Raw genomic sequence first — 10751 nt, 5'->3', positions numbered from 1 at the left:
ACATACCAAGAGATACAAAGAATGTCTACTGATACAACAGTTTCAGTTACTGTATATTAATCCATTTTTTTAATGTTCCAAGCAGTCATTGACTATTGTTGACAAAGCTGTTCAAGTTTCCTTCTCTAGGTTTCAGTTCATCTTTTCCCAGATCAGAATGTACTGGGGTCAAACAGGGTGAACCTGCTCAGTTTCAGATGGGACGGCACCTGAAGACAAATGTCTATGTGTACTACTGATATCACCTTAGAGTCCAGATGTGTGGGAGTTTTACTGTAGAAGATAAACCTTTTATGAGCATTTTTAATCCTCCTGACAAGAGTGTATTATGAAACTATCAGACAGTGTGAGTATATCTGAGAATGGACACTATGAATCTAAAACAATATGTAAATACGGTATTTGTAAAATATTGAACAGTGATGTTTTTTGTACATGGGCTTTTACTTATAACATTTTCTCCTAAGGAGTTTTACTGATGTCTCTGTCATAACTGTAGTTATGAAAATGTCCAGTAGGGGGCTCTGTTGATATTCCCTTTGATTTCAAATGGTATACAGATCAATCCTGAGTAGTTAACTCTTTTTTGAATAAAGTCTAAGTTTGTACTGGTTTTAATGTAGCTGCAACATATTGTAAAGATTGTAAAGCATTCATTTCAGGGCAGAGATTTATACTGTTGATTTTAATGTTTTATAAATACATCCAAATGCACATTTTATTCTTTGTAAAAAAAACAAAAAAAACTTTGTCTTTCCACTGTAAACTATGACATTTTTAAGTTTTTTGTTGCTGTAATGAGACAAACACCCTGATATCTGACATGAAAAAGTGCCCAGACATTTTTTTTTAATGGAATCAAAGCACTTGAACTTTAAATAATTAAGGTACTTCTTTTTTTTTGCTCAGGTATATCTGACACCACTGTCCTCTTTTTACGATTGCACTGTGTCTCAGCCATGAAATGGAGACATTGTAACTCATTGATTATTAAAAATATATATACGTCTTCTCTCGCAGATTAAGTTTCATCCTGAATTTTATCTTAATTTGAGTTTGTGCTTGTGAGCTTGTGCTTGTGATGGAATGTTGCCGATAACATTAATTCAAGTATTGAGGTGCTATTTTTACATACTTCGGTCTTGCTTGTGTGTTTTCTGTTCGTACTATAACACATATTGTATTTTCATTTTTATCCCTCATATAACATCAACCTGCCAAGGGACTGCAGGTGGAAATTAGCATATTAACTTTTAAAAATGTTTATTAATATGCATTGTCCCTTTCCTTAAATAAATAATAAATAAAATAATAATAGTAATAATAATAAAAAAAATGACCTTCTAGAGAAAGCAGCTTAGTGTCCCACAGTGTCAGTACACTTAAAAGCATAGTTCTCATCAACATGGGTGATTGGTAAAGGAGTTCCTTGGGCCATAACCTACATTGCCATAAATCTTCATTTGAATCCATGTTTAAATGTTTCAGTTATGCAGCTATGCTCCACACAATCAACCTGACCAATATCACCAAAAATATAACTCCTTGTCAGCGGTTGCATGTTACTACCAAATTTTTTTTCAAATGAAAAATAATTAATAATCAATAAAACAATAAACCAGGAGCCAGATATTAATCATTCAGATCTATCTATCTATCTATCTATCTATCTATCTATCTAATATATCTATCTATCTATCTATCTATCTATGTATCTGTGCGCTGATTGGCTCCTAATGCAAGCTCTACGTGACACCTCATTGGTCGGTTGCGGGAGTGGGCGTGGTCAAACAGTCTACTCACTGTCACAGTCACACTTGTTTCCAGCAGAGTAAAAGAGCAAGTGTCACCGACACAGAGCAGAGGGAGTCGACAAAAAATACCACGAGTCAGGCTAATGGAGGCGTGTGTACGTCTGAACCACAGGTAAGTTTGGCTCCAAAGACATGAAATGTGACATTTTACTAATTGGTGACATTTAAACATCTTAACTTTATGGTTGTTGTTTGTTTTTTTATTATTGTCGCGAGGGGTCGACGACGACAGACAGCGAACTGCTGAGATAGTAGATGATGATGACAGTTGTGTCTGTCTGCTGTGAGTCAGTCGTTTAATTTACAATTTCACATTCGACAAATGCCAGTGTTTCAAAAACGAGAGTACTCGGGCTCAAAAAAGGCGGGTACAATTACATTTGAATTTACATATAAACATATAAACAGCACCTGTCCATTTTGTGAGTTTGAGCAAGGTTCAGAATCATTAAATTCCACCCAAAGCTTTTTGTTGTTGTTGTTTTGTTGTAACTGCACCAGGAGGGTATGTCAATGTGAGTTAAATTATTGTTGTTGTACATTATGAATCATGCCAGTATCTCCTCACTCACTGCCTCTTCTGAATGGGGCTCTTTTACATTCAGCAGATGGTACATGGAAAAGAAAAATCTTAATGCCCTATGACACAGGAAGAGGGACAGTGGTTTATTTTTTCCCCTCCTGAGATAATAGCAGGGGATTGATAACAGTGCCTGATGTGATTGAAGCCTCAGCTCTCTGTTGTGTCTGCACAGAGTCTGAAAGCACAGCTGTATTTCCTCCAGCTTCCTTGTTTTACATCTCAGCTTCCTGGTGGTACCAAGTTAGGTTGGGGGGGGGGATGCACAGTGCAGATAGCTTGCTGCTTGTCTGTATTGTATTTTATGTCGTTGGCAATAAAACGTGCTTTGAGTCTTTATAGGCCATGTAATGTCCAAGAATGACCAAGTTAAGATGTTGACACTCTTCACAGCTGCATAAAATGTCCATGTATAATCTTAGTCTAACCATGATTAGATAATTGGGCTGGTGATGTCATCCTTTGGTGAGGTCTTAAAAAACAGTGACAGAGTGGTTTAGAAATGTTTCGGGTGGAGCTTGATTTTAGTGAAAATAAGAGACAACAGTTAAATATTTCAGTCCTCAAAGTGCAGATGTGGACTGAATCGATAATTTAGGCCCAGAATTCAACCTCAATCTGTTACTGTTAATTTTGTAGGTAATTTGTTGATTTAATGAATATCAGCCACACTGCTTATCTCATATGAAAGTTCTAATTATGTATGAAAAATGTTCAATATTTACAAGCGAAAGTTGAGGCTACATGTAAGTAATCACCCTCTTCTTGTTTTTCCTGTTCAGAACAAGAGTAAGCTAAATAATTTGACTGCTTCCTGGTTACAACTCTACTCTTTTAGGAAAACACATCATGTACAATGATGTAAGTTATTATTATAATGATGGCCAGGATCCAAAGGCAAACTCAAAGTAGAGAGACTCAGTTAGTGACACCATAGTGGACACACACTTATGTGGAGTTGATCCAAGTACTTGTCAAGTACATGTGAGGATTTGCCAATGATCAAAGTGATCCGTCAACTCATTGCTGCTTGTTATATAAACGTTTGATCAAGTTGACTCTTCCCAGCAGGTAACCCTCAGTCCACACGAGCTCACTAAATTATTCAGACACAGTCCTGCGAAGATGAACAAAGAGATATTAATGGTAATTCGGTAGCATTTAGCATTCCTTGTGGGTTTGACAGAATGTGTTTCAATTTCAGGGTTGTCCAAAGTTGTCTAAAATGTGATAAACTGATCTGTTTTTGATTTTATCCAAACCTTTTACCGTGAAGACATTTGAGATGATCTGTCTAATCTCTCAAGCAAAAGATAAGGTTTTTTTGGATGAATGAATGGATGGACTGGGTCTGAGCGACAGTGCCATTCCAACCCACAAGGGTCAGCGTCACGTGTCATAACTTTGACATTTCTCCACAAAGACCTCTCAGTTACGCACTTAAAAAGGAACATTTAGACCAATTTTCCCCTAAGGCATCGTAACACTAAAATAATCTTTGCTCCATTGTTAATGAGCAGATTGAAAAAAATGATGTTGGGGGAAGTTGGGCTCACATGATCAACACTTGAGTGCTGCTTGCAAGAGTTTGGGCTCTGTTGGGAATGCTGTCAGAGAAGATGTTTGGCTCACATGAGCAGATCATTCGGGGTGGGGTGATTGCTATTACTGGTTACTATTCAAGAACTAGTTTTGCTTCTTAGCAACACAGAAACTGGAGCAACATTTGATTGTTTTTTAATGATCTACAAAAAAACCTATGTTTGTCATGCTATTTAACCTCACACAGTGTTTAGTATGTTCTTGTACCATTCTTCATATCTCTCATCCAAGAGGCCTCTTCAGTTCTGTCTGACTGGTTGGAAATTCCAGGTATTTAAACTGGTATTTAGGCATGTACTTGTAATGTACACAGAGATTAAACACGTGGAACCTTCCAGAGAGTGTCTGCCTGAAATTATACACAAATTATAGAGTAATTAAAGAAATGTTATTGCTCATTAAGAGAGATTTATTTTGAAAAAACCTGTAGACACCATTGCCCTGCAGTGCTGTGTGCATGTCTGCCAACTCTTTTTCCAAGAAAACCAACATTTTAAATAATAACCTTTCCTCCAAATTTTTACAAAACGCCCTTCAGTCCTCACGCTGCAGCTCCCAAAAAGCAGACAGGCGTTAGACTCTCTTCAGTGTGAGCCGCCTCCCGTTTGTTTGTCCTAAGGGGAAAAGGAAAACAAATGACAGCACTTCTAAGTATAGTGCTGTGTCTTCTTGTATGAGCTCCTTGGAAAGCAGTTTCCACCATGGCTCACGCTACATCATGCCAAGTGTGTGTTTGTGTTTGTGTTTGGCTATATTTGTGCTACTGGTCATGTTTATGTGACGCATGTGGTGCATCCGGTAGTTGAAGCAGATCACTTAGACTCTGTGACCTCTTGTGAAAGTTTATCACCAAGTTAGTGGGTTGCCTCATCCTACCCACAGTCGCTGTGGGGATGACAATCTCAGTCTGACTGTCTACATACATTTTACTTTTCATCTTTTCTGGAAACAATGTGTGTTTATTTTCCACACGTGTCATTTGTAGAATATTCTAAATATTTTGTTACTGACATGCATTGCAATTGATTGAACAGATACGCAGAGAAACCCTAAACACAGTTATTTCAAACAATGTAATTTGCCTTAAGCCACGAGTAATGTCATATACTGTATCGACACACAAAATTCTGCAGATATATGGCAAAACAAGTTAACACAGAACAGTTTATACTGTCATGGACACGGTACAGTCGGTACAGCATAGTTTCTCAATATTTTGCATGGCAACATTCTCTCAATTCACGGACACCAATGTTTTCTTACATTCATTCAGCAGTGGCACCATACAGCTCAGATGAGTAGACACTGCTCTGTGGTGGACAGCTATTACTTCCAATAGGTGCTTGGTTTCAAAATAGAAGTTTGTGTTTCATCTGCAAGTCTACGTTCATTTTTATACAAATCCTGCCTCTTGTTCACCCTCTCTTTGTTTGTTATAAGCCTGTGTTAGTCTGTGATTGAATGAAGTATTTAAAAATACTATTTTATAATCTGTAGGCCTCTTTTCATATCGCAAAACTGACCAACTTGATTAACAATGAAGCAAGTTATGAACACTGATGCACTGACTTTAACAGCGAACGTGTTGTGTGTATGCATTTGCTCTTGTGATCCTCGTTCAAAACATGCACAGAGGGATGCATTTTGCTTTAACGCAACATCCTCAACTGACTCCAAACAATTGACCCAATTGTTACTGTCATAGACCACAAAAGTGACCGTACCGCGCACACAAACACACCTTCCCGGGAAATCCCTTTATATCTCTTCCTATCTGTTTTCCTCTTGCCTGATGGATTTAGCACACCACACCGAGAGGCGTAAATCTTCACTGTGTCTCTTCAGACCTGTGATTGTTTGTTATTGTTATAGCTATACCAGTTCACCCAAATCAAAATCATAATTTTCTTTTTTTATATATTGTCACATATCCATTCACATGTTTACTTCACACACGCACACGCATGTATGCACACACCACACACACGCACACAGTGACTGGTTCAAGAGGACTTCCTCATATTGTCCAGGTTGTTGATGCAGGATATACTTTGATTGATGTCCCCCGCCACTTTAAATGTTTTTTTTTGCTGTGATGTGTGTCTTTCTGCATGTAGTGAGTCCACATTTAGCTCAAATAAAGATCTTAACTCCTCTTCTCCTTGCAGAGAGGACCGTAGGGGAATTTCATGACGCGCTCACATTGGATACAGCTTTCCCCCCGCATTCATTTAATAATTAAATATTTCCTGCCAGGAAATTCAAGTGTCATTAACGGCACTTGTTTTTCAGGTAATGCTTGCTGCCCACACAGGATACACCTCTCTGCAGGTACTTTCCACCCTCTTCCAGTTTGACCAGGCTTTAATGTAAGAATGGCGAGGCTGTGCGATCATGCTATCATACTATAGGTTGGGGATTTCCACTCATAAAAAAACAAAATCAAGCACACTCTCACTTCAGCACCTAATGACCGGCTCTCCATGAACACACACACACACACACACTTCCACACATCTCTATCGGGTCTGTTTTATGAGATTCCTGTAGCATGCCTGTATTAAAATTACAGCTGCTATCAACTTTACTTTTAATTTATTCGGGGCTTCAGTTAGACCGCTATGATGCACCGAAACCGCTGCCCCTATTTGTTGTATTATCACCAAAACCCAGATCAGGAAGTGATTCGCATTAACTGTAAATGGTCAAACAGTCATAGAGGAAGTTTTTAGAAAGGTATGTGTCCTTGTCACCTGTAATGGCACTGAGGCTTGTGCTTTCGTTGTTCAAACTTTCTATGTCGTCTGACCTGGTTCTGCTGACAATTATAGCAACAAAAATAGAGGACACAAATGGAGGAGTGTCTTGCACATAATGAGCTATAATGAGTTAGATGAAACGTGTGTCCAAAAAGGGAGGTCAAATACTTTTGTTGAATAATGTTCATGGTTTGTGTCAAAAATAATTTAGTGGTTATTCTGTTGTTGACACCAGTCTCTGGTAGAGGTCGACTATGGGGTTTTTCTATAGCCGATGCCAAATCTCAGCGTTAGCCGATGGCCGATATGTTGTCGTTTTTTTTCCACAGATTTTTTGTTTTTCCCTCCGTTTGCATAATAAAATGTCATACTAATGCACATTACACCAATTAGACTCTTTATTGGGGGGGAGAAAAACTTTTATGACTAAGTGCATGATGGTATAATAGTAATAGTGTACAACTAAAACCACTTACAGAAATGTTTTTGGTTTTTTAGTTAACAGACATATCGCTTACAGACCAACAAACACACAATCTATTGATGACAAATAAATGCGTAAAATCACTTTGTTGTGTTACACAGCCCTGTATGCAAGGACAATGCAAACCATCAGTGACAGATAGACAGGTTTAATGAGGAAGCTAACTGTGCAAACAAAGTCTTGCAGGACCTCTGACAAATTATTTGAATCTCCGTACTCAAATGCAAACAAGTTGCATAGAGGAACCATTGTCAGCGTCAAATAAACCATGCTTACGAACAAACTTTACAATTATACACTGATCTGAGCAGCTCTCTGTCTCAGAGCAAGGTGCTGTCTGTGAGCAGGACAGAGTAATATAGCCACTCATTCACACTGCAGTGTATCTGTGAGCTCCACCCCACACAGAGTCAAACTCTCCGACTGCGACAAGTGTGGTTTATGTATCAAGATAGGACATATGTATACATGTAGTTTAGCAGTGACTAATGCAGACGCACAGCACTCACAGTGCCTGGTACAGAGCAGCAGTACCTCTACATGTACTGTTATAATCAAACACTGGCTCTGGCTCAGGAACTGATTTTTCAATGATTATAAGATACAACTTTTGAATAGTGTTTTTGCACGGAATGCCCATCCCTAAATTTAGGCCTTAGTTTTCTCCCAGGATTGTTGAAGGCTTTTCCACCCGATGTAGATAGATTCAAAAAATGCTAAATATCAACCTGATATAGCGGCCGACTTCTAGTCTCTGGTAGAATTAGCAATGAATGGTTTTTCTGGTCTTGTCTGACTTTTCAAACCCACAACCACAAGACATGTTTTGTCCTTTTGAGTACCTTGTTTTTTCTCATGGTCTAAATCCTTCTACTGTTTGTGCTGCATTGATGCATAAACTGTGATAGAGAATAATAAATACACACATGATATATATGTAGCATATTGCACAACAATGCAAAGTGAGTATTGTTGAAAGTAGTCCTTTTATATAACTTGTCTTCATCTCTGTAACATGAAATGTTATAAACAATAATATTCACATATACTGTACATTTTCCTACAAACAATCTCAGTTTGTACTAAAACACCTGAGAACAGCTGAACTCCATTAGGCTATGCTTTTATCACCTCATAAATTCCTGGTGGTTTCCAATGTGAATCTTATTGTTTGATGTAGTGTTCTGGTTCAACCATGACAATTGCGTTTCATTTAAAATAAGTTTCAGACGTAATTAGAAAGCTGTAATTTTGTTTTAAGTGACTCGTCTTTTTGCAACAAACATTTTCCAGACTGCGGTTTTCCAAGTTTTTATTTGGAAAGGTTAAGAGTCACGTTGGAAATCAAATTTAAACTTTTCGTAAAACTGTGGCTCCATCTGTTTCTGTCTGCTTCTCTCTCTCTCTCTCGTCTGTGTGTGTGTGTGTGTGTGTGTCTAAATATAGTGTAATCTGCCCACTCATTCATTCAGAGAGGAAGTGGTGTGTGTATGTGTATGTGTATGTGCAAGCTCCAACACTGCATTATAGTTTATACAAGAAAAAGGTTAAGAACTCAGTGAAGCTCTACATTTGTTTGGGCGCGAGTCACAACAATGTGTTATGTATGCATGTGTTTGTGTGTGTGTGTACACATACTTGGACAATTACTGTCTGGTGTGCTTTTGTGTCTTTGGTTGTTTGTATCAAAGAGAAACACAATGAAAGAAAAAAGTAGAGACTCTTAGAGAGTCAGAGAGAATATGCCATAGACAACTGGAAACCTGTGGAGAAAAAAAAACAGTGTTATCTGCTGAGACAGCACTGTAACTTGTTGTGTTTGAAAGTGCTGCTTTTCTCAGAGGGATCAAGACTAAATCCATCACACTAAAGCCTTTCATTGTACACTCGCAGCCTGTGGAATGACTGCCACTGTGTGTGTGTGTGTGTGTGAGAGAGAGCGAGAGAGAGTGAGAAGAAAGAAGAATGAGAGTAAAGTTGTAAAAAGTGAGGAAAACTGAGATTAAAAACTGACACAAGTTCAAATACATTATGACTCTCATGACAGTGCTGCTCCCCGACTCTGACAGACTCGTACCAACCCACAAGAGGAAATACACTCGGCAATGAACCGCTGTCCTCACTTGCCTCTTTCTCGTTTTCACTTGCTTTCAGTCTCTCACACTCGCACACACATGTTAGTTTCAGCATAGAGACCATTACATTTGTGTGAGTGCAAGTATCAGAACAGAACAGACAGTGAAACTGTTTGGTTCCTGCCTCTATGGGTAAGTTTATATTCTATTATCTCTCTTTTACACCTGTCACACTTTGGCTGGTAATAGTTAACAGTGGGACATTGCTGAGGGTGGTTTTGGTTGTTTTTGAGAAAGTTTTGCATTTACAAGAAGCGGCCTGCTTTTATGTAATTGCTGCAGGAAATTGTAAACCTGAGATTATTGTTTGTTGTGGTTTTGTTGCTCTTGCAGTTTTATCTATGCCGGCTGTATTACTTTAAATTCTCACTCAAGCAACTGAAATCAGTCTAATAAGTAAATTTTTTCCACTAATTTTGACTCTAAAATGAGTATGGTGCGAGGTGTAAGAGGTGACTTGGTCAAAGGAAGTTGAAGTTATTTATATAACACTGCTTATGGAGGTGAGTGGTGATGCACACTGCATATATTTATCTATAAATCGATATATTTACAACAATGAACATGTCATTTAATCTCACAGCAGTAACTTAATTAGAAATTAAATTAATGTGAATGGTCAATACAAAAAACTGAAAACTGGGCAGTGCAAAAAAGAAAAACAAGGCGTTGTCAATATGTCCCTAAATGTAGAAGTAAGTTTTAAAAAGCTACATCCAACTTATCTGTGTGATTTTACCCACCAACATCAAGCAGGCAATAAAAAAAACAACCATTTTTCTTATCTATACCCCCTGTCAGTCCCTATAATCAACTATAAACCCACTCGGCACGTCAGAAAACAGAAGTGACACTTACACTCTGTGTCTTTCTCCAAAATACAGTTGACGATAGACCTGCGATGCATGTGAGACATGGCCAACAAGGCCCCCTGGGATAACTCGATGCCCAGCATGGAGCCAACAGGTAACAGCCACAATCACATCAAGAGTTATTTTTCCTTTCTCTTTCTTCAAACAAGTAGAATGTGTGATACAATAGTTTTCAGGGCTGGTCTGTGTTCATGTGTGTTTAACTTTGAGCAAAAACTTTCTTATGTCCAGACTCAACACCCAACCTCTCAATTTTATTTTTAGCTGGCTGCTCACCCACAGTTCCAGAGCCAGAGTTGTACCGCAGTATCCAGGCTCTGCTGCCCAGGGAGACAGACAACCAGCAGCCCATGGACTGTTACAACAAAGGTTCAACATAATTTACTGCGCCACTCTGAAACAAAGTGAAAGAACAGGCAGTGAAAACAGCAGAAACACCAGCTTTATGATGTTTATGTACAACCAGCCTGCTCATGTTTAAAATATTTATGTGTCGGCAGACTGA

General features: G+C 38.4%; 1 protein-coding gene across 1 annotated transcript in view; it reads left to right on the top strand.

Annotated features, from left to right (window-relative positions):
* Nucleotides 1-1825: 1825 nt before the first annotated feature.
* The window catches only part of LOC131467388 (phosphoinositide 3-kinase regulatory subunit 6), an 18320-nt gene continuing 9394 nt past the window's right edge, over nucleotides 1826-10751 (top strand). Inside the window, exons 1-3 of the mRNA XM_058641255.1 lie at nucleotides 1826-1926; nucleotides 10259-10340; nucleotides 10511-10615. Coding sequence (XP_058497238.1) covers nucleotides 10289-10340; nucleotides 10511-10615 — 157 coding nt within the window. The 5' untranslated portion in view covers nucleotides 1826-1926; nucleotides 10259-10288. The remainder of the gene's footprint in view (nucleotides 1927-10258; nucleotides 10341-10510; nucleotides 10616-10751) is intronic.

Source organism: Solea solea, chromosome 10, assembly GCF_958295425.1.
Source record: "Solea solea chromosome 10, fSolSol10.1, whole genome shotgun sequence".
NCBI classification, from domain to species: Eukaryota; Metazoa; Chordata; class Actinopteri; order Pleuronectiformes; family Soleidae; genus Solea; species Solea solea.
Note: the sequence above shows the minus strand (reverse complement) of the source record. Positions and strands in the feature narration are given on the sequence as shown.